The sequence below is a fragment of the Vidua macroura genome, chromosome 1, assembly GCF_024509145.1.
Source record: "Vidua macroura isolate BioBank_ID:100142 chromosome 1, ASM2450914v1, whole genome shotgun sequence".
NCBI classification, from domain to species: domain Eukaryota; kingdom Metazoa; phylum Chordata; class Aves; order Passeriformes; family Viduidae; genus Vidua; species Vidua macroura.
The window spans coordinates 154,162,479-154,185,400 of NC_071571.1; the positions used below are offsets into that span (position 1 = coordinate 154,162,479).

At 53.3% G+C, this 22,922-nt stretch overlaps 1 protein-coding gene across 14 annotated transcripts in view; it reads left to right on the forward strand.

Annotated features, from left to right (window-relative positions):
- The window catches only part of SCRIB (scribble planar cell polarity protein), a 107,630-nt gene that overhangs the window by 57,381 nt on the left and 27,327 nt on the right, over positions 1-22,922 (forward strand). For 7 of the 14 annotated variants that reach the window (XM_053989986.1, XM_053990028.1, XM_053990065.1 and 4 more), the window contains 10 exons: positions 1,862-2,110; positions 2,696-2,806; positions 4,592-4,768; positions 5,593-5,709; positions 7,262-7,450; positions 9,084-9,203; positions 9,449-9,505; positions 12,999-13,055; positions 13,726-13,809; positions 20,416-20,484. In XM_053989986.1, the coding sequence (XP_053845961.1) occupies positions 1,862-2,110; positions 2,696-2,806; positions 4,592-4,768; positions 5,593-5,709; positions 7,262-7,450; positions 9,084-9,203; positions 9,449-9,505; positions 12,999-13,055; positions 13,726-13,809; positions 20,416-20,484 (1,230 nt within the window). Of the gene's footprint in view, positions 1-1,861; positions 2,111-2,695; positions 2,807-4,591; positions 4,769-5,592; positions 5,710-7,261; positions 7,451-9,083; positions 9,204-9,448; positions 9,506-12,998; positions 13,056-13,725; positions 13,810-17,857; positions 18,245-20,415; positions 20,485-22,576; positions 22,628-22,922 lie in introns of all 14 variants that reach the window. The other 7 variants (XM_053989995.1, XM_053990099.1, XM_053990092.1 and 4 more) reach the window with 6 other exon arrangements.

Consider the following 22,922-nt stretch of genomic DNA (forward strand, 5'->3'; position numbering starts at 1 on the left):
AGCTCTCCAGCCTCTGCTCCAGCAGCGAGGTCTTCCAAGCTCTTTGGTCAGACCCAAGCCTTTCACCCAGCTCCTGGGCCACCTCTTGAGTCTTCCCATGTTTTGGATTCCTACTTGCTGCCTAGTCCAGCTTGAGTTTTACCAGCAGCTCTCCACATGTACCCAGAACAGAGTGAGTTGGCCCAGTAAATAGAGCGTGTGGGGAGAAGGCAGAGCAGATGTGCACTCAGACCCAGGGCTTGGCCAGACCAGCACTGACCAGCAGCCTCTTGTTCTCCCCTGTATTTCCCCGTGCTTGTTCCTCACCTCCAGTCCTTTTTCTGTTCTGCTAAACGTCCCATAATAAGTGCTGCATATTCCCACAACACCTCCTTCAAGCTTCCTGCAGCCACTTGGCCCTTTCCTACAGGAGATGTGCTGAGACAACCCCTTACAATCTCCATTTCTTCTGCAGATTGGTTGCCAGGTTTGGTCACGCTTCTCTAACGCGGTGATTCCTTTGTGTGATTGCTTTTGGTGACTCTTTGAGGATCCACACGGGAGTGTCTGAGCCGTGTGTCTGTTACCTGCACTCCGTTAGGGGCTGTGCACCTGTGTGGTTCATTTGTCACCTTTCCTGCTTGGTGCCCTGTCCTGTGCTCAGCAGCCATTGCCCAGGTCCCTCTCATCCTTCCTCTTCCTGCGGGCACGTGCCAGCTGCTGCCGTGACATCCTTCTGGTTGGTGCCAGAGGTGTCCTTTGGGGACAGTGCTCTTGGCAGAGGTGACACTGTGGGGCTCCCGGACAGTGCAGGGCTGTGCTTCTCCCTCGCTGTCCTAAGGAGAGCAGTACGCACAGCCGTGGGTGGGACAGGGCAGTGGGGTGGGTGCTGGGAGGGTCACGGGGGGCCGGGACAAAGCCCTGCATGTCAGCTTAGTCCAGAAACTGCTCTCTGGGAAGGAGCTGGGGAGTAACAATAATATTTCTGGGAATTAGGCAGTAGGGAGTTGGCCTACAAAGCCCAGTTGCTGTGACTGTTACAGTCACATTGTTATTTCATGAGCTGATCAAAGCCCATCTTGGCAGCTCCTTTTTTCATGTCCTCTTTGTTCATCTTGGAAAGCTTTTCCAGAACCTAATGACTGAGAAACCTTTTAATTTTCAGCTTCAGCTTTTTCCTGTCTAGTTTTGTTGTTCTAGCTGTGTTCTGTGGCTCTCTTCAGGATTCTGCCCCTTGTACATCCATGGAAAACAGTCATGTCCTTTCTGGTCCTTTGAGTTTCTAGGGGGACAGTTTTAAATCTTAATTTTATAGGAAAGGCTCTCTGTTCTTTCAAATCTCTCTGTACCTGGGGTCACTTTTAATGCCTTAGAGCTGGCTACCATGACCTTGGCCAGCAGGGGCAGCCAGTGGCACAGTGACCAGCCGCTGTCAGATCCTGTCAGCCATCAAACCGTGCCCACAGCAGTCTGGGGGCTTTGGGTGACTGATGAGGGCAGGTGGCTCAGTGACACGGCATCAGGTGCTTCTGCACGTGCCTGTGCTGTGGCATTGCTGCTGGAAATCACTGGTTTTGCTTCTCCCATGTGGAGACGTTTGGCTGTGGGAGGTGGAACGTCACCCCTGGCCGGCGTGGTCCCCTGGAGCACCGTGTCAGTGGTGCTGCAGGGCGCCAGCTGTGCAGGGAATGGGGAAAGGGCCAGGAAAGCTGAGGAGGAGGAGAATTGGGATCAGTGGGAATGCGCAGGTGCCTGTGTCCCTTTGCTCGGTGCGAGGTGCTTTGGGGCACAGGCGTTTGAGAGGTGCCAGCAGGGCAGGGCTGCCCAGGGCTCCCCGAGCGCCGCGGGGCCGCTCTGACGCCGAGTTTGCCGGTCGTTCTAGATCAATGGGGTAGACATGACAGAAGCCAGGCATGATCAGGCCGTAGCGCTGCTTACCGCGGCCTCCCCCACCATCGTGCTGCTGGTAGAGAGAGAGGGCGCCGAGCAGCCCGAGGGAGGCTCGCCCCGCGGGCGCATGCACTCCCCGCCGCCCCCCGGCCCCGGGGACAGCCTGCCCGAGCCCGAGGAGACGCCGGCGCCGCCCAGGAACCACCTGTCCAAAGGGCTGGAGGATCAGTACCCTGTCGAGGTGAGCTTGGCTTTGGGGGGGATGGTGCAATCCTGAAAGATGGGTGTTGCAATGGGGACTGGCCTGCTGGGTTACTGGGGCCTGGAGGTGTCATCCTAGAAAGGCTTGGGCTTGGGGTGGAAGGGACCTGAAAGCCCATCCAGACCCACCCCCTGCCATGGGCAGGGACATGTTCCGCTAGCCCAGATTGCTTCAAGCCCTGTCCAGCCTGGCCTTGAAAACTTCCAGGGATGGAGCAACCACAGCTTCTTGGGGCAGCCGTTACCAGGGCCTCCCCACCCTCACAGGGAAGGATTTCTCCCCAGTATCCCATCTAACCCTGCCCACTCTCAGGGGAAACCTGTTCCCCGTTGTGTCCCTCCAGGCCCTTGTCCAAAATCCCTCTCCAGCTCTCTTGGAGCCCCCTTCCAGCTCTTCTCCAGGTTGCAGAGTCCCACATGGGGAACCCCCTCGTCCCATGAGTGTTCACTTCGTGCTTACCCATGCAAAACGCCCCTGACTCCATGTTTGTCAGTGTTTGTCAGTATTTGTGGTCTGTATGTGATATCCTTCATTGCCTTTGACACTGCTTCTTGTTCCCTTAAGGAAATTCACCTGGTGAAAGCAGGTGGTCCCCTGGGCCTCAGCATCGTCGGAGGCAGTGACCATTCCAGCCATCCCTTTGGGATTCATGAGCCAGGTGTCTTCATCTCCAAGGTAGAGTCCCAGGAGAGCTGCTCTGGGTGCTCCTGAGCTGTTGGTTATTGGGATTAAGGTGAAGGATTTTGATGTGAGTCCAGATGTACACGATGGATTTGTAAAATAAGGGCATAGGACAGAGATGTGTGAAGGGCTGTTTGTACTGGATGTGCTGCTGCTGGAGCCAACTGAGGGCATGTAAAAGCCTCAAACCTTTATCCCAGTCAGCTTTTGAAATTGCTGGGTTCACCCTGGCTTTAATGAGTCCTCCTGGGAGGATGCTGGCATTGCAGAAAGCCAGCCATTACTGGGAAGGTGCTGGTGGGACAATGTGTGGTTGCTGGGCCACTCAGAGCTGCTCTGCTGCGCTCAGGCCGGTGTCCTTTGATCCCACGTTCCCATTCCAATGGTGACATCAGCTCATGCCATTCAGGGACAGCACACAGGCTGGCCACTGGCTGCAGCCCATTCCTCACAGTCCTGCACATCCACACTCATGGGAATAGGGATGCTGGAGAGGTCATCCCTGCAGAGCCCTTTCTGCTTCCTGACTTCTCTTGGAGCTGCTGAACCTGACTCCTCTGACACCTGTGGCTGGGTTCAGACCTTGTTAAGGGCTGTTTGGAATTCTAGGAGTGATGCCTGCCAGGCCTCTTCCTTCATGTGCCCGTGGTTTTTCTTGCAGTGCATCAGCAGGTCAATGAGGCAGGATTTGCTCTTCTCAAAGCCTGACTCTTTCCCACTATCCCTGCTTCCCATGTGCTCACAGATTTCACCCTTTCCTTGCTGACTCCTTTGTTTCACCAGGAACACAGGTTTGGTTATATGTTCAGCTCTCAGGAGCCCCTGTAGAGCACTGGGTGAGGACTGGAGCAGTACTGCTGCTGTCAGTCCTGGTTACAGTCACAGACAAAATAATAGCAACACTGGCACAGGATTGGTTCAGATTAAATTGGGAATATGAGAATAACATGTGAAATAGCACTTCAAAGCGCATCCCACTTCATTCTTCACCCATGTTCCCAGATATGTCACCTCTTAGGGAATTTTGTTTGCACAGAGAGGAGTCAGAACAGGCCTGCAGGGTGTTGGATGGGGGATGCCTGGGGACACAATCACATCTCCAAGGAGAGATGGACTGTTGTAGTTGAGACAGAGACAATACAAAGCAGCACACTCAGTTTTCAGAAGGCTTCAAACTGTTTTTAGCATAGCATGCATGCTTTTTATACATTCTTACAAAACTCATAAGTTTACACTTTACTCATTGGTCACAAGAGACAAACAAAGTGCTCATTGGAATAGGCAGCTGCAGGTTTCTCTTATTTATCCTTCTTTCTTTCTTGGTTTCCGTGTCAACGACTGTCGCTGTTGCGGCAGGGACGGGAATGAAAATGACTCCAAGTTCAGAAGGCAAAGAATGAATCGAACTTTATTAACAAGTAGCATTCCTCTTTTATAACCAGGATCGCTAAGGTGAAGTATGATTGGTCTCAAAGTGAAAACTTTTCACACCATTGGTTCACTATGAATAGCGCACGGTGGTAGAACATGCCTATAAACAATATGAACAGAAAGAGAGATAATAAATTGTTTACATTCCTCTCAGACTTTTGCCTGGTAGAAATCTCTCTCTTTTTCTCTCTGACTGAATGAGAATATCTATAAACGACCTTGGTAGGAAATTCTTTCAGGGGTGCACGTGGATCCTGTTACCAAACTTCTCTCTGGCTCGCAGCAGTCGCTGTAAAACCTCCTGCACAGTGGACCTCCCTTCTCCGGTTGTGTTGGTGCTCTCCGCAGGTCATCCCGCGGGGGCTGGCGTCGCGCAGCGGGCTCCGCGTTGGGGACAGGATTCTGGAGGTGAACGGCATCGACCTGCGCCACGCCACCCACCAGGAGGCCGTGAATGCGCTGCTCTCCAACGCCCAGGAGCTCTCCATGCTGGTCCGCAGAGACCCCCCTCCACCTGGCATGCAGGTGGGCTCTGAGGCAGGGTGCTGGGGGGAGTCACAGCCTGCCTTCTGTACAGTTTCTTACCAGGGAGAGGTCTGGGACTAGGATACAGCCAGACTCCTGGAATTTCCTTCTCCTGACGCCTTGTGAAGGCTGACCTAGAACAGAGACTAGATGGAGCTAAAGAATAGAGTAGGGATTTATTAGGAGGCCTCAACAGATCCACCTTGGGCAGCACAAGAGCCCAGCAAGGGCTACACCCAAGATGAACCAAAATGGCCACAAAAATGGATGACTGATCACAGGGTCTCACACTTCTATAAGTTTTGGTCCATTTGCATGTTGGAGTTAATTGTCCAATTCCAGCTTTAGCCCATGAAGTCCCATCCTTTTTGTTTTTCTGTCTTCAGCCCATTGTTTGTGCTCTTGGGCCTGAAATTTGGATCATTTGTCCTTGGTCCTCATCTAGAGAAGGAATTGTTTTGTCTCCCTGCTCTGTGAAGAGAGTTCACCATCCTCTCATAGGAAGCCCAGACCCACACACTAAAGCAGCACAGGATGTGGAAAATAAAAAAGCTAAAACCTGAGGCATCACTCCTTTGGCAGAATCCAGTCTCTTTTAAGTGTGTCTCCAGCTGGGGCGTGGTGAGGATCTCTTGCCATGGCTGTGGTGACTCTCTCATCAGGGAACAGAAAAGGGCAGGTCCTCACCAACAGGAATAAACTGCCAAATGAGGGATGGGGATAATTCAGGCCCTTTTCAGGCCATTTAGAGCTGTGGTCACTCCGAGGACTGTTTCTTCAGCTGAACTTGGCCTAGAAACAAGGAGACTCTTCTGTGTTTCCAGGAAATATGCATTGAAAAAGCTCCAGGAGAGAAGCTGGGCATCAGCATCCGGGGTGGAGCCAAGGGCCATGCTGGCAATCCATTTGATCCCACTGATGAAGGCATCTTCATCTCCAAGGTACCAGAGCACCACCTCTGCAGGCACTGCCAGGGAGAAGGGTGTGGGAATGTGCTCTCAGCTTTCACTGGTGCATCAGTTCTGGAGATTCTCCCTCTAGCAAAGGAGACAAGTCCTTGTCCTTTCATATTTCCTTCTCTACAGCATCTTCACAGTTTCTTATTTTATTTCCTGCTTGCCTTTATTTTGCTTTGTGTTTCTTCTCTTGTGTTTTTTCTACAATGCAAACCCACGCATCTTTCCTTGTACCCACATTCCTGTTGGTCCCCCTGTGCCTGTCCCTTCCTGCCCACTTAGACATGCGAGCTCTTTCCTCCTTCCACGGAAAGCATCAGGAATTCCTAACCTTTTCTCCTGTGCTATGCACCATCTGTGTGACTTTGTTCCTTTTTTAGGTGACTGCTTGTGTCACACAACATTCTCACATCAGTTTTCCTTCAGAAATTACACGTTTTCTTGTTCAACTTATGCTTACCAGTTTATGCTCCTCCCAACCCTTTCCAAAAAGTTTTTATTGCTTCTTCGCTGGCAGCGGAGCACAGCAATAAGTGGAGTCATTTTGGTCTTGCTGCTGACAAAGAGGACTCTGGGTGTTTACCTTATTGTCACTGACTCCCTCTTTAGCTGGGTTTTTTTTGGGGTAGAAACTGATGTGAGTTATCCTCATGGCTGAAGACACTCCATAATTGGTAGTCAGCCCTGATAATTGATAATTGATTGCTGCTAAGGCAAGGGAACATTCAGCATTTGTTGTTATGTGGCTGTAACTGTTTTAAAGTTAAAAGAATAAATTCCCTCTTTCAGAGTGACAGCTGCACATTCACCTGGGACATTTGTAAGAGCAGGAAAAGAAAACCTGGGATTATTCTAACTGACAGTTATTTTGATTAGTTGGGTCTGGTTTTCTCTCCTGCAGCAGTACAGGATTTGGGGGTGGAAGGTTCACAGTTTAGCCACGGCACAGAGTTAGTTTACCCCATCTCTCCTCTCTGTTTTTCCCAATACTTGTTGTTTTAGCCTGCAGATAACCAAAATTTCCCTCCTCTCCTTTGAGCTATGTTACTCCCCTCAACCTCTCCTACCTGTCCTGTCTGGAGGGGTTTTCCTGCCTCTGATTTTCCTTGGATATTTGTGGTAACCAGGAGACAAAGTGGTGCTTTTCCTCTTCTTCCTCTTTGCATGTCTGATCCCTGCCTCCTTCCTCCTTAGTTTGTCTTCATTTGCATTTCCATTGTGTCTCTCTGCCACCACAAAATGATTTCTCTCTCCATGAGATGCATCATGATGTGACAGCTTTTCCTTCTCACCTGCTTCTTTCCTTGGGATAACAAATTTCAAATCCACATTCTTTTATCTCACATAAAAGATTCTTCCACACCTGCTCCCTCCAGCAGCCTGTACAGGTTCTTCCTGTCCTGCCCTCTCCACAGTGCTTGCAGGTTGTTCCCCTGCCTCGCAGCTGCAGGCTGCTGTCCCTGTTCCCTGTGTGAGCTGTCTGTCCCCACACTCTGGTGTCTCTGAGCTGCTCCAGGGACCCTTTGGTGTGCTCCAGGTGAGCTCCTCGGGGGCCGCTGCCCGGGACGGCCGCCTGCAGGTGGGGATGCGGATCCTGGAGGTGAACCACCAGAGCCTGCTGGGCATGACGCACACGGAGGCCGTGCAGGTGCTGCGGGGCGTGGGCGACGCGCTGCTCGTGCTGGTCTGCGACGGCTTCGACCCCAAGGCCGCCGCTGCCATCGAGGTGAGGCTGCAGGGCAGGGACCCTCGGAGTCACCAGAATCCCCCACGTGGATCCCAGCGAGGTTGGGCGCCAGCTGTAGCAGTGTGGGGTTTAGATGTTGGATGCTGCTGCCTGTTCCCCAGTAAGCATCTCCTGTGGAAAAGTTGCTCGGGTGAACATTGAGGCAGGACAGTCGAGTCCACACACCACACTCACCACGGCTGGCTCAGCAAAGAGAGGCAGAAGGGCCTTTTGTAGGGCCAGTTCCAGCAAAGGTTTAGTTCAGCACACAGGAGGGGAAATCAGAGACAAAAGACAAGACCGTGTGCTCTGCACAAGGTTTGTGTCGCTGTTGTCTTAGGGATGGGTGAACGAAGTGACAAAGACTCCTGTGTTCTCAGAAGGCAAATGCCAAGTTTATTAGACACCATACATTCTTTTACAGACAGTTCTGAGAAAGCTGGACCTGATTGGTCCTCAATCAACACCTCACATCCTTGGCTAATTAGGAACAGCACCCTTCTTGTGTGCATCTTACAAGTAAACAACACGTTCAAAACAGCAGCTGCAAAAATTAAGGATTGTCTTAATTCTTTCTCTGAGCTTTCTCAAAGCTTCCCAGAGCAGTGCCTGGGAAAGTTTATCTGACTTTCTCTCTGACCAGGCTGCCAGCATCCACAGGTTTAAGTAGGGGCAGGTACTGGGGCAGGGCAAAGTTCATTGGCCTACAGGGAAGACAGGTCTGGCCACCAGGGATACCATAACCAATGAGGAACCAGGGAGAGGAGAAACCACGAGAATTTGGGACATCTGGAGAAAGGAATTGGGGTGGATGCAAGGCTCCGTGGAGGAGTCCTTTCTGTCTGCCTAGGTGGGGAGAACTCCACGGTGGGTCTTTCCGGGCAGTGCCCTGGGGATTTCCCCAAGGGGGAAGGATTCAGAGGATTCCACACTTCACAGAATGCTGATTTTCTCAACCTTCTGCTGTAGATTTGTCTGGTTTTTTGAAGTCCCAGATTTCAAAGTCTGACCTATGATATTGAGCTGGAGGGGGTCTCCAGTCCAGAAAAGCAGTGGTTCCTCAGGACTGTCTTTCTCCTGCTGGTTCTAGAACTGTTCCACAATAGCACTGCACTGAAAAAAAAAAGTTTTCAAGCTCATTTCACTAGGCTATTTATGCCCATTTTTTCTTGGCCAGTGTTGCATTTACAATAAATGGTCCAGCTCTTAACTGGTGTTCATCTTTCCCCACAGGATAGAACCTCCCTGGAGCAATCCTGTGCCCTCTCAGATTTCTGCATCCAAGGCTTAGCTAGTCAGCTTTTGTATTCTCCAGTAGAACATGAAGCCAGTCCCTGCTCACCTTATCCCCTTCTTGCACCTGGATTAGTTTAAATTCAGCTTACTTGGACCTTGGGTTCCTCGTACAGTTGTCAGCCTAAATGGCAGGGATGGAGTTGGACACTCTTCAGGTCCCTTCCAACCCAAACCAATCTGGGATTCTACGGAATAAGGTTTCAAGTTGTTGGAAAAGTTCTGGTTCTGACTTGCTTGGGATTGTCCTGGTACTCTGTGTGTGGGAGGCTGGAATAGGGAGTTTCTGGAATGAATTCTGTGGGCTTCCCCCAGCTGTGATGTGCCGTTTGCTTTGCAGATGTCCCCAGGAATCATTGCAAACCCATTCGCTGCTGGCATCGGGCGCAAGAACAGCCTGGAGAGCATCTCCTCCATCGACCGGGACTTGAGCCCCGAGGAGCTGGAGATCCTGCAGAAGGTGGGTGTGTGGCTGAGCTGGGAGCACCCTGCAGAGTGGAAGCAGTTTCTGGAAGTCTCTAGTGTCTCCCTTGGTGCATGCAGCCTGCAGTGTGCTGTGCAGTGGGCCTGGCATGAGATCAGCAGGGCCCAGCACGTGGATCAGGAACACGCTAGGATGGGACTGTGACACCTTCATGAGGTTCTAGCTGCTGCAGGTGTGGAGAGAGCACTGGGTGAGGTGCCTCTAACTCTGCTCTCTCCTAGGAGATGGAAATGGTGAGAGAAGCCACTCAGTGGGAGAGAGAAGAAATGGAGAAAGTGGTGAGAGATCATTTGTGTAGCAGAATCTGTTTGTGGCAGTGGCTCTGCCGAGCCTGTGAGTCCCAAGGAAGGTGTCACAGGTTATCTCTGCTCCACTGTAGTGCCACAGGGAGCTCCAGAGCTCTGCCCTACTGTCAGTGCCATGGGGAGCTCTGGATCTCTGTCCTGGTGTCAGTGCCATGGAGCTCTGGATCTCTGTCCTGGTGTCAGTGCCATGGGGAGCTCTGGATCTCTGTCCTGGTGTCAGTGCCATGGAGCTCTGGATCTCTGCCCCAGTGTCAGTGCCATGGGGAGCTCTGGATCTCTGCCCTGGTGTGAATTCCATGGCAGTTCTGGATCTCTGCCCCAGTGTCAGTGCCATGGGGTGGAGCTCTGGGCATTCCCTCTCTGTAGTGCACTGCTCTGTTGCCCTGGCTGCTCTTAGGCTGTGCTGTACCTCCCTGTGCACCTCTCTGGTGATGTTCCTGTGGTATTCACAAAGACCACCCTTGTTATTTGCTGGTACCTCCTGGCCAAGCTGCAGCTTCAAGAAAAATGGCCAATGAGCTTGGAAGTCCCAAATTTAATCAGTTTTCTGTCCAGCACCCTGTGACTGACAGAGGTTTTGTGAGCAAAGATGAGAACACACAACTCCAAACTGCTCTGAGGGGAGAAGTGATGCTGTCGATCAGTCACGGCTCTGTGCTCCTCAGTTCACATGGTCATTTCTCTGCTTTGCTGTGAGAGTTTTGTGTCTCTGCCCAACTGGCTCAGCCTTGCACAGAAAGAGAATTTCACAGGAGAATTTCACAGAAATAGATCAGCAGACTCAAACCTCTTGAGGACTTAGAGTTTCCAGTCATCCCTCTTAAAACAGTAATTTATCCAGTCAGAGTCACTGGAAGAAGAGGGAAAATGGAATTCTTCAGTGTTGTCAGTGGGGAATCTGCTCCCCTGGCAGAGGTGTGAGTACATTTTTCAGGAGTTTTGTCAGGTTTTGGGTTCAGATACACCTGAAGTTTCCCTGGGTTCTCTCTGCAGCTGCAGTTCCTGAGCTTGTTCACATTTGCTGCCCCACAAGAAGGTGAGGTTTGCTGCCCCACATTTGCTGCCCCACAAGAGCAGGGTGAGCTTGGCAATTCTGGATGAACGTGGAATAACCTTACAGAATGATCTTCCACCTGATCCAGTTGAACACATCCCATTGCAGGGGTTGGACAGGATGACCCTGGAAGGTCTCTTCCCACCCAAACCATCCTGACTAATTTGGGAAGGAGGGGCCTCAGTAAGTCTCTTGATTCAGCCCAGAGCAAAGGCAGTTCAGATCAGATTTAGTTTTTTTCCTGTAAAATGTCTCATTCCTTGCCTGGGAAGGAGCTCAGTGTGGTTTGATGTGGTTTCAGCAAACCTGATTTCATTGTGTTTCTGTCTGAGCAAAGGATATTCCTGCCAGTTTTAATGTGGGCAGTATATGGATTTGAATATGGATATATGGATTGAAATACATTCCAGGAGAGTTCAGGTACTGTGGGTCAGGATCAGCATTCCTAACACCTGTCAATATAGCAAGTGTGGCCCCAAATTCTGCAGCCATTTGTCCAGGCTGAGGCAGAGAAAGACTTTGCCAAAATTTATACTGAGATTACTTAAAAATACTTGGGTCAAAAAAAAAAAACAAAAAACCCCAGAGAAGCCTTTATGATTGGTGAAGTAGCCTTGGCCATATCTCATTTTTAAAAATGCTGATTTATTTTGGTGCCCCTTCGCTTGGTGTGGCAGGAGGAGGCACCAATGGATGCTCCAGGCTCCCTGAAACCTCCTGGGATCCTGAGGCCCCTGAGCAAAGACATGTTTTTCTGCTGGGCCTTTTAAACCTTGGGTCTGGGATTATGTCTCTAAAACTGGTTTTGATGATTAAATTTATCCCAGTGGTGGAGCCAGCACTTCGTGGTGGCCGTTGGAATACTGAAGGAAGTTCCTGTCCTGGTGCCAGATCCCTGGTAATTTCTGTCACCATTTTTGGAACGTTTTTCTTACCCTTCAGTGTTTCGTGTTCATTCTTGCACAAGAGCAATAGAGACCAAACGTGTCTCCAGCCCACAGCAAGCTGTGAACTGAATAACTGGGAGGAATTATGCCTTTGCTCTATTCGTGGTAGAAGTTTTCAAACCCATTCACTGCTGACGCCTCTTGCCTCCAGTTCTCTGACAATTCAGTTTCTAGTAGAAGTGTCAGTAACTCTTGAGTCTCTGTGGGCTGATTCCTGGTGTTCTCTCCTGCCTCTGTGGCTGTAGTTATTTTTCTAGTCCTAATCCAGCTATTGTCAGGGATGGATTTGGAGCCACAGATTTGGGAATTTGGAGCCACAGCTCCACCTGGACTGACTGGTGCTCCTGTCACTCCTCAGAATATGACCTCAGAGAAGAGTCACACACCAGATCAGTGTCACCTGGAACCCTCACCCTACAGAAGACTCTTGGTCAAAACAAGCATAACCAGATTCAGAATAAACTTTACCTTAAATATCCCTCGATATCCTTTGGGGAATTGTGATCCTCCAGAGCATTAGTGACTTCTCAGGCTGCTTATCCTTGCATGGAGCTCAGGGGGTGATGTGGAGCAGTGGGAATCTGCAGTGCATGGAGTCTAAGAACAGGGCCCAGGTGCTCAGCAGAATTTCCAGTTGATCCCTCTGAGCTGCCTTCCACCTCCCATCCTCCCAGGGTCAGGAGTTCTGGACCATCTGGCTCCTGCCTGGGGGAGCAGCTGGGAGGGTTCCATAGACAAGAGAAGGGAAGGAGGCTGCTGTGCTGTCCCCAGGCCTGGCTCTGCCCAGAGCTGCCAGGTGACAAGTCACAGAAATGTCAGTGCCCAGAATCAGTCCTTAGGACAAGTCCTGCACTGTTCCTTCCTCTGGCAGCCTGGAGCAGTCCCGTGGCTGGGGCTTTTGGGATTAGTCACTAGCCACTCTCTAATGCTCCTGCAGTGCTGAGTGACCACAGGCTGACAGCTGGTGCTGAGCTGACCTCGTGCCAAGACCTTTCTGTCCCTTTGTGTGTATCTGCTTCACTGTGTATGTGGTGCTATCAGCCAGCAAGGCCTGTGCTCCGTGGATTTGTTTTTCCATTCCCTTCCAGCCTGTCCTGTCTGTGCTCCATCAAGGTGTCTGTTCCAGCAGTGAGCAAACTCCTCCTCTCCCTTGGTGTGGTTATGCTTGGGAGCACAGTAGCTTTCTTGATTGTCCCTGCTGAGGATCTTGGGGACACCTGCTCTCCCCCTCACCTGTGGCACCCAGGTGTTCTTGTTCTGTCCCTGTCCTTTCTGCTGGCAGTAACAGTGCCCAATCCCAGCTCCTCCTTCCGCAGTCCCAGTGTTGGTGCTGGGTTTCTGCTCCCCCTGTCCTGGTGCTGGCACTGCCCCTGTGTCCCCTCAGCAGTCCTGCCCAGCGTGTGTGACCTCTCTGCCTCTCTCTTGTCTCTCTGCTCTGGCTCTGGCTCTGTCTGTCCCACGGAAGGAGCGGATGCGTAGGGAGCGGGAGGCAGCCACGCAGCAGCTGGAGGAGGAAGCAGAGGTGAGCAGCGCAGGGGAAGGGCTGGAGAGGCCCAGAAAAGGGCTACAGCTAGACTGGAAGGCTGGAGAAGTCCCCAAAAAGTTTGTTCCCCAAGGCTTGTGTTCTCCACTCCCTCCCCAAAGAGGATGTGACTGTGGGGATTAGAGAAGAGATCAGAACTGAAGAATTGTGTAAGGAATTGAGGAAAACAGGGGCTGGATTAGAAACCTTGGCTTCTCTTTAGGGTTAGAAAGGCAATACATGGGAAACAAAATGGAGCAAAGTTGTACAGTGAGTGGAAAAGGGAAACTTGCATTCTTACACATGTCCAGGTCCAGTCATTCCGGGTGCTGTTGGAGCAAACAGGTAGGTATGGCACGTTCTCTGCTCCATCAGGAAGTGGCCATGGGGGCAGGAGGAGTGGAGGGATCTGAGCAGCAGTGGCTGGCCAGGGGTGCACAGTGCCACGTTCTCTGTGGGGTTTCTCAAGCCTGGCTCCTGCCACGAGTTCACGTGGTTGTGTTTTGAACAACTCCAGCTCTTTTTCCAGGCAGTGGGAGCTCTGATGAGTTTGGAGATAAGACCTGGGTTATTACTGGGGTGGTTCCCTTTTCACTGCCCTTTCTCACTGATGTAGTTGACTTTGGGCCTGACCTGTTCCTGGTGTTTGTGGCTTTTTCACCCTCTCCAGAACGTCCCCAGTGAGCCCCTGCGCCTGGACTACCGGACCCTGGCAGCGCTGCCCAGCAGTGGCCTGCAGAGAGGCAACCGTGCTGTGAGTGGGGGCTGGGGGTCCTGGGGGGCTGTGGAGGGGGGTCCCTGCAGGGGAGGCAGTGAGGGGCTGCAGAGGTGTGGTTCCCAACAGGGGAGGCCATGGTCCTTCCATGACCTGCCCTCCACCTGCGCCATGGTGTGGGAGGTGACAAAGGAAAACTGGGCAGCAGAGCTGTGGGGGGCTCAGGCACTGAACCAGGAGCTGCAAAAGAAAGATGGGAATAAGCAAATGAGGAGAGCAAGAGCCAGGCAGCTTTGCCTTTTGGGAAGGGAAGTGGCAAAATTTGACAAGTTGCAAAAAGCAAAGTTGGGAACAAGGCAGAAAGAACAGCCTGGTGGGAGAGAAGGGGATGTGAGTGGGTGAGTGCAGGGATTTGTTGTGGAAGGAAAAGGCTCCAGAGAGCTGCCAAGGAGGGAGAGAAAGATCCTTCCCAACACAGTGATGACAGTGTTGTGTGCACAGCTCACCTGTAAATCCATCGTGGGATGGTGTTCAGGAAAGGGGAGGGATGAGGGTGCTGAAACTGAAAGTATTAAAAATAGAAAAAGTTTAAGGCCAGGTTGGGCAGTGCTTGGAGCCATGTGTTCAGTGGAAGTGTCTCCCCCTGGTGCTCTAGTGGAAATGTCCCTGACCATGGCAAGGGGTGGGACTGGCTGGTCTCAGAGTTCCTTCCAGCCCAAGCTGCCCTGAGGTTCTGTTAAAGCCAAGCTTCCCCCAAGCCTGCAGAGGTGACGTGTCTGTGGTTGTGTGTCATGGCTGAGCCCTGTGGCTCGTATATCCTGTTGTGTATCATGACTCCTGCCCTTGGACATTCCTGTCCTGTGCCCTGCCTGGCAGTCCCTCACTTGCAGTGGCCAAGAGAAATTCCAGATTTCACAAACTTCACAGATTATGGACTTAACCTCTCTCCTGTGTTGTTTAAAATCTCACCTCTCCATCTTTTCTTTCTTTTATCTTTCCTGCATCACACCCATTCTACTGGGTTTCTGCTTGCTCCTTCACACATCCTGAGTCTTCCTTCTTTCCTCCTGTTGCAGCAAGATCTCCATTTGCTGTCATCATCCCCTTCTGCATTCCCATTCTGGTGTTTCAGGATCATCTCTTTTACCCTCCCTGTCTCCACCTCATTCCATGCAGACAGGTCTCCTCTCCTGTTCCCTTTCCTCTGCCACTCCAGGCCTTACTCCAGCTCTGCTTTGGCTCCAGCTCTGCCTCCTTTTGTTCCCACACTTCCCAGCTTTGGGCTTTTCCCTTTTGCTGTTCACACAACAAAGCAGTATCAGGGAAAGGTTTATTTTTAGCACCTCTGAGTGTAACTCAGGAGCTGGAAGAGGGGGAGAGTCAGCCCCAGGCAGCAGCTGGCTCCATGCAGGACAGCTCAATGTGGTCCAGAGCAGAGCAGCTTTGGGGCTGTGGCTGGCAGGAGGTGTCAGCCTGGGAATGCCAGGCACGGGAATGTGGGGCCAGGCACGCCGGGGCGGTGGGAGCTTCTATAAATGTCCCATTTCAGGGAGGGCTCCAAGGGTGCCTGTGTTGGTCCAGCTGTCACCAGCCCTGTCTTTGCTCTGGTTTGAAAAGTACATCTGCCTGGATCATGGGGACAGGGAGGTTCTGGTGGTCCTTCAGGAGCTGCCCTGGCCTGTTAGGTGGCCACTGGAAGACTCAGCCAGGGTCAGTCCAGCCAGTGGAAGAGCAGGTGGGTCAGTGACAGATTGTCTGTCTCTGGACAGCCTCCTCCAGATGCCTGGTGCTCTTGCCCTGTTCCCATCATGGGTTTCTCCTTCTTCCTGTGTCCAGGCCAGTTCTCACCACAGGCGTTCTCCTCTAAACAGTGACTGGGTGTCTTTCACTGCTGCATTACTGTCTGTACTGCTCTACTGTCTTTTACTCCCTGTGAGGGAGCTGCAGGGAGCTGTTCCTCTCCTCCCCGTGCCACACGAGGATCTGCAGGGAGCTGTTCTTGCTGTGGAGCAGGAGGAGGTGCAGGTCCTATGGAACAGGAGGTGTAGATCTCTCCACTGACCGCTGTAGCTATGGGTGGAGTTGGTCAGGAGGATTCCCCCACAACAGCCACCAGAGAAGGGAGCAGTGCTTGTCTGTCTTGGATCCATCTGTGTTGCTGCATCTGGGGCCCTTTGTGAGCAGGATTTAACAAAGGCTGACGAGATGCCCATTCTCTTTGTCCACTGTTATAAGCCAAACTGAAAATTCCCATTGGAAGCAGCATGGGAATGCTTGTTTGGGGGATGCTCTTTGGCCATGCACCCAGTGCACTGCAGCCTCTGGAGAGAAGCTGTGGCTGCCCCATCCCTGGAAGTGTCCCAGGCCAGGTTGGATGGGACTTGGAGCAGCCTGGTCCAGTGGAAGGTGTCCCTGCCATGGCAGGGGGTGGAACAATATGAGCTCTTTCAGGTTCCTTCCCACCCCAGCCATCCTGGGATTCTGTGACTCTCTGACATTTCCCTTACAGAAGTCAAAGAGCTGCTACAGTCTCTGTCTTCTGCACTGAGCAGGAATGAAAGCCAGACTCTGGAGGGACTGATCACAGCAAAACAATCAAAGTCTAGTTTTGCTTTCTGGGCTGTGAGAAATGGAGAAGACCTGGCATGTCTCAATACCAAGTCACCACAATTAATTAATTAGCAACCTGTACTTTCTGTTCTGAATCTGTTTCTCTTCAGTTTCTTGCCATTGATTCCTTTTTTTCACTTGGTCACAGATTTAAGATTGGATTTCTTTCAGTGCCAGAGAGGATGCAGGGTAGCACGTGTCTGTTCTGTCTGCAAGCTGGGAAAGCTCGCTGCATTGTCCAAATTTTTGCTTACCCAAAATAGAAATTGTGGCTTGTCTGACAGGAATAGCCCCGGTGAGGCCAGGGAGTGAGGAATCCCTCACCAGGACATGCTACAGCAGGAGCTGGAGCTTACAGGGAGACACAGACCCAGCCCAGGTCCAGTCGGGCCCAAGAACAAAACAGGGACTGAGGCTGCCTGTCAACCATCAGCATGATGGCACTCGGGGGAAAAGGGGCTAAAAGTAGGGTTTTTACATTGAAAAATCACACAGCAGAATGTCTCAGGGTAGCACAGGCTTCACTGGTGAGGAAACACGATATGAGCCAGGGCTCTGCCAACCACAGAGGTTGGGTTGGGGGTTAGGGGAGGGCCTCCGAAATTCCTGAGCCTCCCAGCTGCCATTGTAGTCACCAGCCCACCCCTGAGAGCTATTTTGGTGACCACTGCCATGACACAGGAGCTGAAGAATTTGCTCTGAGCAGGAGAGGTCTTTTTGCTCCCTGGAGGCATTTGGATGGAAGCTTTGGTCTTTGCTCTCTGGCTGTCACTGCTCCCCTGAGGAAGGCTCTGGCTGGGGTAACAAACTCTCTTCTGTGGCATTAAGGGAAAGGGTCAGGGCTTTGCTGGGGCTGTGTGCATTGAGCCCGGACAGAGCTGGGACTGCCTCAGTCCTGCCAGCAGCAGGAGCCACCCAAAGGGTCTGGGCTCACTGAGCTCTGGTGTTTGGGGTGTGTTGTGAGCAGCGGGGCCCCTAAAGCATGTTCACCTGTGCAGGTGTGGTGGGAGTGCACGGGTGGGTGTTGTGTGACGCTGTGGCAGCATTGGGGTGACAGCAGAGGCTGGGCCATAGGTGGTGGGGCTCAGTGAAGTGGGGGTTGAACTGGAGCATCTCCAGAGGTGCCTTCCAACCCCAGCTGTTGTGTGGTTCTGTGTGCTGAGGTGAGCGGGGGGAGCATGTGCTTGTACAGGTGTTGGAAGTGGGTTTGGCTGGGGAGCAGCTGCAGGAAGGTGTGTGAGCTGGAGGAGTGCAGCCTGTCAGCTTCCTGGGGTGTGTGTGCACACCAAGGTCCTCTCCCAGGAGTGACACTGAGGGTCACAGACTGGTGGCAGAGCGGGAGAGAGGGTCGGGATGCTGTGTGGGCATTAGCACTGGAATTCTCTCCCCTGTCCTTCAGCAGCTACTCTGTATTTTCTCCCTCCTCTTCTTTACTCTGTTCTCCTTATTTCTCTCCCATCCTTCTGTTTCCTCTCAGCCTGTTGAGTGCTCTAAGCCCAGCTCCAGCATGGAGGGTGACTGCGCCGTGCTGTCCCCGCCCACGGCGTGGCACGGCCGGGAAGCGTCCCCGGAGCCGGCAGCGGGCACGGCCGGGCGCCCCCAGCTCCCTGTGCCCCCCCAGCAGCACACAAGCGGGGCAGAGCAGCCCCGGGGAGACCAGCAGGACCCCGAGGGGTGTCCCTTGTCCCAGGAGCAGCTGCCAGAGACGCCAGAGTGTTTGATCGACTCGCAGCCCATCCCCTTCAGTGAGAACCCCTTTGTGGTGGCCAACCGCAGGGGCAAGGCCACGGGCACGGCTGGCCTGGGGGGGCCTCCCCTGGGCTATGGCAGGGGGGGCGTGCTGAAGACCAGCCTGTACGCCAAGGCAAGCAGCGTGTAGTGTGTGGCATGCACTGACACAGCCCGGGCCCCTGCCCCCTACTAAACCCCGGCACCGGGCAGCACGGCGCCCGAGGGCCGGTCCCCGCCCCGTGTGCCCCCACCCTGAGCCACACGCGGGGCCAGGGGTGCCCAGGGTCACCGTGTCATCCCCCGGCCACTAACACACCCTGGTGATGGGGATGCTGCAGTGCTGAGGAACAGGATGGCGTCTGTGACCTCCCTGCTGTCCCTCTGGTCTGGCTGGGGGCAGTGGCGTCCCTGCCCACCCAGCTGGCAGCGAGCAGCTGGCAGGACTGGTGGAGATCAGTGCTGGTGCCACGCTTCTGTTCCTGGGCCTGAGCACAGCCCTTCTCAGACATCTGGAAAACACAGTAGATCCACAGCCCAGGAGCTGCTCCTCCCAAGTGACACCATTCAGTAGATCAAAACTTGGGAATTTCAGGGCAGAACTTTGCTTTCTGTTCTGGGAAATTGGTATTTGACATTCCTGCTCTTGCACAGGGAACCTGTGGTGGAGCAGGGACTAGACCCAAAGATACCACCCTCCAGGTGAACACTACGTTGCTCTCCCTTTCTTCCTTTTTAAGCCTTTTGGGAGGTCTGAAAATCAAAGCAGCCCCACATAAACAGCCCCGTAGACAGCAGATAAACCCAAGCCTCAGCTGTAGTGATCTTGGACGTGGTTTAGTTCCTTGCTAGGAATTTCTCAGGTGTGTAGCCAGGTGAGCTCACAGCAAGGTATCTGGAATCTGGAATCAAGGTATACTTCCTCCAGTATAAACTTCAGGTCACTTCAGGCTTGGTGTGTCAAAATACTGACTTGATTCATCTGACCATGTGCATGGCTGTGGTATTAGTGACTGGGAGCTGTAGGATTGCCTAAATAGTTCCCTAAATCCCAAATGACCTGCCTCTGCCTTAAGGTATTTGAAATCCTTGTGAAACGTGCTCCTGGTGCTGCAGTGAGAGTGCAGGTGGCTCCTGGACGCTGCTCTCTGTTCAACTGCTGGGGCAGCTGAGCCCCAGTGCCAGAGGTTGTTCTGGGAGCCAGGAGAGCCCTGTCTCTCTGCAGCCAGGAGAGAGCCCTGTCTCTCTGCAGCCAGGAGAGAGCCCTGTCTCCCTGCAGCCAGGAGAGAGCCCTGTCTCTGTGCAGCCAGGAGAGAGCCCTGTCTCTCTGCAGCCAGGAGAGAGCCCTGTCTCCTTGCAGCCAGGAGAGCCCTGTCTCTGTGCAGCCAGGAGAGAGCCCTGTCTCCTTGCAGCCAGGAGAGAGCCCTGTCTCTGTGCAGCCAGGAGAGAGCCCTGTCTCTCTGCAGCCAGGAGAGAGCCCTGTCTCCCTGCAGCCAGGAGAGAGCCCTGTCTCTGTGCAGCCAGGAGAGAGCCCTGTCTCTGTGCAGCCAGGAGAGAGCCCTGTCTCTCTGCAGCCAGGAGAGAGCCCTGTCTCCTTGCAGCCAGGAGAGAGCCCTGTCTCTGTGCAGCCAGGAGAGAGCCCTGTCTCTCTGCAGCCAGGAGAGAGCCCTGTCTCCTTGCAGCCAGGAGAGCCCTGTCTCTCTGCAGCCAGGAGAGAGCCCTGTCTGTGTGCAGCCAGGAGAGAGCCCTGTCTCCTTGCAGCCAGGAGAGAGCCCTGTCTCCCTGCAGCCAGGAGAGAGCTCTGTCTCCTTGCAGCCAGGAGAGAGCTCTGTCTCCTTGCAGCCAGGAGAGAGCCCTGTCTCCCTGCAGCCAGGAGAGAGCCCTGTCTCCCTGCAGCGAGGAATGGCTTTCTTTGCTCAGTGCCAGGGGTTGCTATGGGAGCCAGGAGAGCCGTGTCTCTGTGCAGCCAGGAATGGCTTTTTTTGCTCAGTGTCTGTGCACAGGAGGTTGCCTGGAGCATGACCCTGCCTGTGAGTGCTCTGGGAGTCAGGGAAGAGGATTCCTGGGACGTGCAGAGGCTGTAACCCGATCCAGCTGGCCTCACAGGGCGCTGGGATGTGATCCCGGTGTTTAACGTCATTCCCTCGCTGTTTCTGGCGCTTTTTGGCATGTGCCAGCTGCTGCTGGGCCCTGCTAGCCTTGCTGCCTGGATGTGCAGGGTGTCCCATGCCCCTGGGCTGTACAGACCCCCTCCTGCTGTGGAGTAACACTCGAGCTTTGTCTTGAGCTTTGTCTTCTCTCTTTCAGGCTCCTGTGGGCGAGTCTGGGACAGGAAATTCCAGGCGTGAATCCCCCTATTCTCCCAGTAATCCGCAGGTGAGACTGCCCCCAGGACAGGTGATGTGGGAAAGGCAGGGACGCACTTCCAGAGGGGGCTGGGAGCAATTTCCATCCTGGAGTGACCCTGTCAGGGTGGAGGGGATCCATCACAGCAGGCAGCCAGAGAGCAAGCGAACAGCTCTCTCCTTCAGAATGTCCTAGAGAGCCAGAAGGGTAATTAGCTGGTCAAAAATGAGCTCTGAGGGGCAGCTTAATTGCAGGGTGATGAGGAGGGGCTACAACATGTAGTTGTGAGGTTTTTGGGAATGGTCTTTTTGGACCAGTGCCTTGTACAGAGATTCTTTAATTCTGGCAACTGGTACATGGTAAGAAACAGAGAGTCGAGATTTGGGTCTGTAAACCAGGGCTGCTGGGGCTTGCAGAGGATGCCTGGTTCTCTGTGTGAGCCTGGAGGTGACCCACGAGAGCTGCTGGGCAGGAGTGGAAGGATCCTGCTGCAGCCAGTTCTGGGTGACCCTGCCCTCAGGTAGTGATTTGCTGCAGTTCCTTGCTAGAGGTTTTCCCTCTGCAATGGGAAGTGTCTTTGGTTTTGTAACTTCTGATGATTTTTTTCTTTACAAACATTACCTCTTATCCCTTGACATTCATATTCCTTATTTATCTCTGAACTTTTCAATATCTGAGCCTTTGATCTCCCTGTCCATCAGGGACACCAGGAGGTGTCACAGCTCAGTTGAGCCTTTTGAAGTCAAATGAACTAAAAGAGATTTTTAAATTTTCCCTTTACAGTCGTTGCCCATTACTGGGTTTTATACTGAGGGCTGGAGTGAATTGCCCATTGTTCTTTGTTCTGTGTCCTTGGTCATTTTGGGTCTGTTGGTTCCTTTTGGAGTCCAGCTGTTCTCCAGCTGCTCTCCCCACAGCTCTGGCACTTCCTGCTCTTCAGTGACCCATTTCAGCTCTTGGAGCTGGACAGGAGCTCTGGAGGTGAGCAGAGTCACCTGGGGGTGAGGTGGCTGCTGAGACAGGCTGAGGAGCAGGGTCAGGCCCTGCAGGAAGCAGTAGGAGCAGTACTTCAGTCCAGCCTCTGTCCCACATCTCCCTCAGTTTAGGATCATTTGGAACTGAGTGTTCATCAGGAACCCAGCACAATTAGAAGACAGTGTTATGGCTGAACTATTCCAATGCACTTTGTTCCAACTGTGCTTCCCTATTTACATTTCTGACAGCAGCTGTGTTATTTGTAAGTTTTCCTTTTATCACAAGTGCCAATTTTCTTTATTTCTTTGAGATCAGTTTTCACAGAATCCTAGGATGGTTTGGGTGGGAAGGGACCTTCAAGACCATTTCATCCCAGCCCTCTGCCATGGGCAGGGACACTTTCCACTGTCCCAGGCTGCTCCAAGCCCTGTCCAACCTGGCCTTGGACACTTCCAGGGATGGGGCAGCCACAGCTTCTCAGGACACCCTGTGCCAGGGCCTCCCCACCCTTGAAGGAAAAAATTTCTTCCCAAAATTTCATCTAACCCCGCCTCTGGCAGTGGGAAGCCATTCCCCCCTGTCCTGTCCCTCCAGGCCCTTGTCCAAGGTCCCTCCCCAGCTCTCTTGAAGCCCTTTAAGGCAGTAAAAGGGGCTCTAAGGTCTCCCTGCAGCCTTCTCTTCTCCAGGCTGAGCAGTCCCAGTTCTCTCCTGTTCTAGGGATTCAGGAGTCTTGACTTTCAGGCTGTTGCTCCAGAGCAGAAGTTCCAAGGAATTTTGTCTCTTACTCTCTGGCTCCATCTATTTTTAATGTTTGTTCTTTGGTTTCAACATCTTGTAGTCCATCCAGAATGGACTGGCTTATTTCAGAGACTTCCTTGAGGGAAATGGAATCCTTTGTCCTGAGTGGGCATTGTGAGGGTCTGGAGCTCACAGCCTGGCCTGGAGCTGTGCCCGGGGCTGGGGGGAGGCAGGAGGTGCCTGTGGTGGGTCTGTGTGTGCCAGGCAGGGCAGGGGGCTCCCCCATGCTGGGGACCCACCAGCTGCGGCCGCTGCAGCCTCTCTGCTCCTCTCCCGTGGAAAACCCAGTCTCTCCGTTCTCTCTCCGTTTTCTCTCCATTCTCTCCCCTGCTGACGCCCCTCCCTGCAGGTGCCCGCAGCCCCCCGGGCCCCTCACCTGGCCGGCAGGGAGACGCGCTTTGTAAGTGCTGCTGGTGTGCGGTGTGCGCTCTGCCCCTGCTCCTCCTGCTGCCCCGCTGCCCTGCGCTGGCCCCACGGGGGCCTGGCATCCCCATGGGATTCCCACGGGAGCCTGGCATCCCCACGGGATCCCCACGGGAGCCTGGCATCCCCATGGGATTCCCACGGGGGCCTGGCATCCCCACGGGATCCACACGGGAGCTTGGCATCCCCACGGGATCCACACGGGAGCCTGGCATCCCCATGGGATTCCCACGGGAGCCTGGCATCCCCACGGGATCCACACGGGAGCTTGG